This window comes from Pteropus vampyrus, unplaced genomic scaffold (genome assembly GCF_000151845.1).
Source record: "Pteropus vampyrus isolate Shadow unplaced genomic scaffold, Pvam_2.0 Scaffold23, whole genome shotgun sequence".
NCBI classification, from domain to species: Eukaryota; Metazoa; Chordata; class Mammalia; order Chiroptera; family Pteropodidae; genus Pteropus; species Pteropus vampyrus.
Window position 1 is genome coordinate 72,390 of NW_011888804.1, and position 2,243 is coordinate 74,632.

At 50.4% G+C, this 2,243-nt stretch overlaps 1 protein-coding gene across 1 annotated transcript in view; it reads right to left on the minus strand.

Moving 5' to 3' along the window:
- Positions 1-607: 607 nt before the first annotated feature.
- Positions 608-2,243, minus strand: part of LOC111736945 (V-type proton ATPase 116 kDa subunit a-like) — a 9,833-nt gene continuing 8,197 nt past the window's right edge. The window contains exon 6 of the mRNA XM_023528168.1: positions 608-715. Coding sequence (XP_023383936.1) covers positions 629-715 — 87 coding nt within the window. The 3' untranslated portion in view covers positions 608-628. The remainder of the gene's footprint in view (positions 716-2,243) is intronic.

Consider the following 2,243-nt stretch of genomic DNA (forward strand, 5'->3'; position numbering starts at 1 on the left):
TAAGTCACAGACAGATTCTTGTTGTGACATATTTAATGACTGCTGGAGTCTTTCACCCCCATCCTGAGTCCTAATGGCCCTGTGACAACGGAACTGCCACCTCCTGTTTACAGATGAGGAAACCGTGATTTGGTGACTTGCCAGCGGTTGCTCAGAGAGCGAGTGGCAAAGCCCGGCTCTGAATCCCAAAAGGCCCACTCAGAGCCCACACCCCGCCCCTCCCCCAAAAGAGAAACCTGCCGTGGGTTCAACCAAAGATGAACCATCGTGATGACAGACAAGCCCACAGGCAGCTAAAAGCAACGGGAAGACACAAAATATTCGAATTCGTTCGATTCTTTCTCCAATTGATCTTAAGCCTTGATTTCGGAAAAAAAAAAAAAAACACGACAACAACAAACACACCCCAATCTGGGAAAGGTATCGACATGGCCTCTACTTTTAAATTGAGTATCGCACTGGCAACAGATGACAAATTAAATGTTTAAAAACATGACATCACAGCAAAGGTGTTAGATGACAAAACCCAGCAGCCTTCGCACCCACTGTGCTTCTCAGACACAGAGGGACATTTAAGGAAAACTAGAGGTTACCAAACACAAAAAAAATCAACGAAATGAAGTTTTTCTTACCAATCACAAATCTTCTTAACCTTGTGGCCGATCTGCTCTCCCCAAAAGGATATTAAAAACACATACCACTTTATGACTTCTCCCTACAAAGAGTAAGTAAGGATAATGGTGACTTCTGTGTCCAGAGCTCTGAAGCCTGGCAGCTCAAACTCTGTCACACTTTGTCCCTTCACTCATCCAACAGATACGGCCAACCTCGTTATCTGTGGATTCACAACTGCAAATTCACTGCAAAAGTCATTCCTAACCCGAAATCAACACTCGCGTTTTTCAGTCGTTTGCAGACATTTGGAGTGTCAAGAATTCTGAGTCACCAGCGTGCAGTGTTCCAGCCGAGGTGGAACAAGGTGACACTCTGCAGTCTTGTTTCAGCTCACACTGTAAACAAGAGCCTTTTTTGTGGTCTAAGGCCACTTTCCTCTCATTTCTGTGCTTTTGGTTGGTGATTCTGCTGTTTAAAATGGCCCAGGTGTGCTGCTGACGCGCTGCCCGGTGTCCCTGAGCGCGGGAAGGCTGTGACGTGCCTTACGGAGCTGATTCATGTGCCGCATAACCTTTGCTCAGGGCCTGAGGGACAGTGCTGCTGACGGTGAGCTCAATGTCATGAATCAACGATACGTGTTAAATCAGGTGTCCTTCAACGGAAACACATAAAACAGGTGACATAGTGACCGGCTGACAAATGTGAGCAGAGGCCCGCAGGAAGCTCGTCCTGGTCTCCCCCAGAGCAGTGACTCGGTGCTCACGGAGACTTTACAGAACAGGTCGACCACGAATGATGAGAATGGGCGCTTTTACAAATATTCTACCAGTAAAATGGACAGGTGTTTGGCCTGTCAGGCACTGCTCTGGGTGCTGGGAATACAGCAGCAAACAAAACAGATACAAATCCCTGACAGGGGGTGGGGCGGGGGCTCGGGCGGGGACCCCTGCAAAACAGACGTGCTTCGGGCATGGGGCCGTCTCTAGGAACCGGCGCTGCCAATGGGGGCGACCCATGGCCGGACTCTCCTGCTGCCTAAAAGACGGGGCCCACAGGGCTGCTGAAGGACTAGACGCGAAGTGTGAGGACACAGGGGCAAGTCAAGGGTGACCCCCGAGTCGTAGTTGCCTGGAGGGTGGGCCGGGGGGAGGGGCAGGATCTCGGTGTCAGGCACAGGGTAGAGTCGTCTTCCAGACGTTGGAATGATGACACGGAGTAGCCCGCTACATGTCGTTTGGCTGTGCTGGGAGAGGCCCCAGCCACTTACATTCATTTAGGGATAGCAGTTAAAGCCACAAAAGTGCATGGGACCCCTAGGGGCTTAGAGGAAGGGGCAGGCCAAGATCGCACTTCTGTGAAGTAACTGCCAGAGACGCACGAGCTGCGCCTGATCTTGGGAAAACGCCAGACAGAGCCGACCCGAGGGGCATTCCACCAAAGGAATTGGTGTGTAACAGTTTTAAGTGTCAAGGTCATGAAAGTCAACAAAAGACTGAGAGATTGTCCCTGAATGAAGCAGACCAAACACATGTGCCGACTAAATCCAAAGTGTGATTCTAAACTAGATCCTCTGCCATAAAAGACAGTACTGGGACCTGAGCTCAGAGGGCAGTGACGTAGGGCGGTGA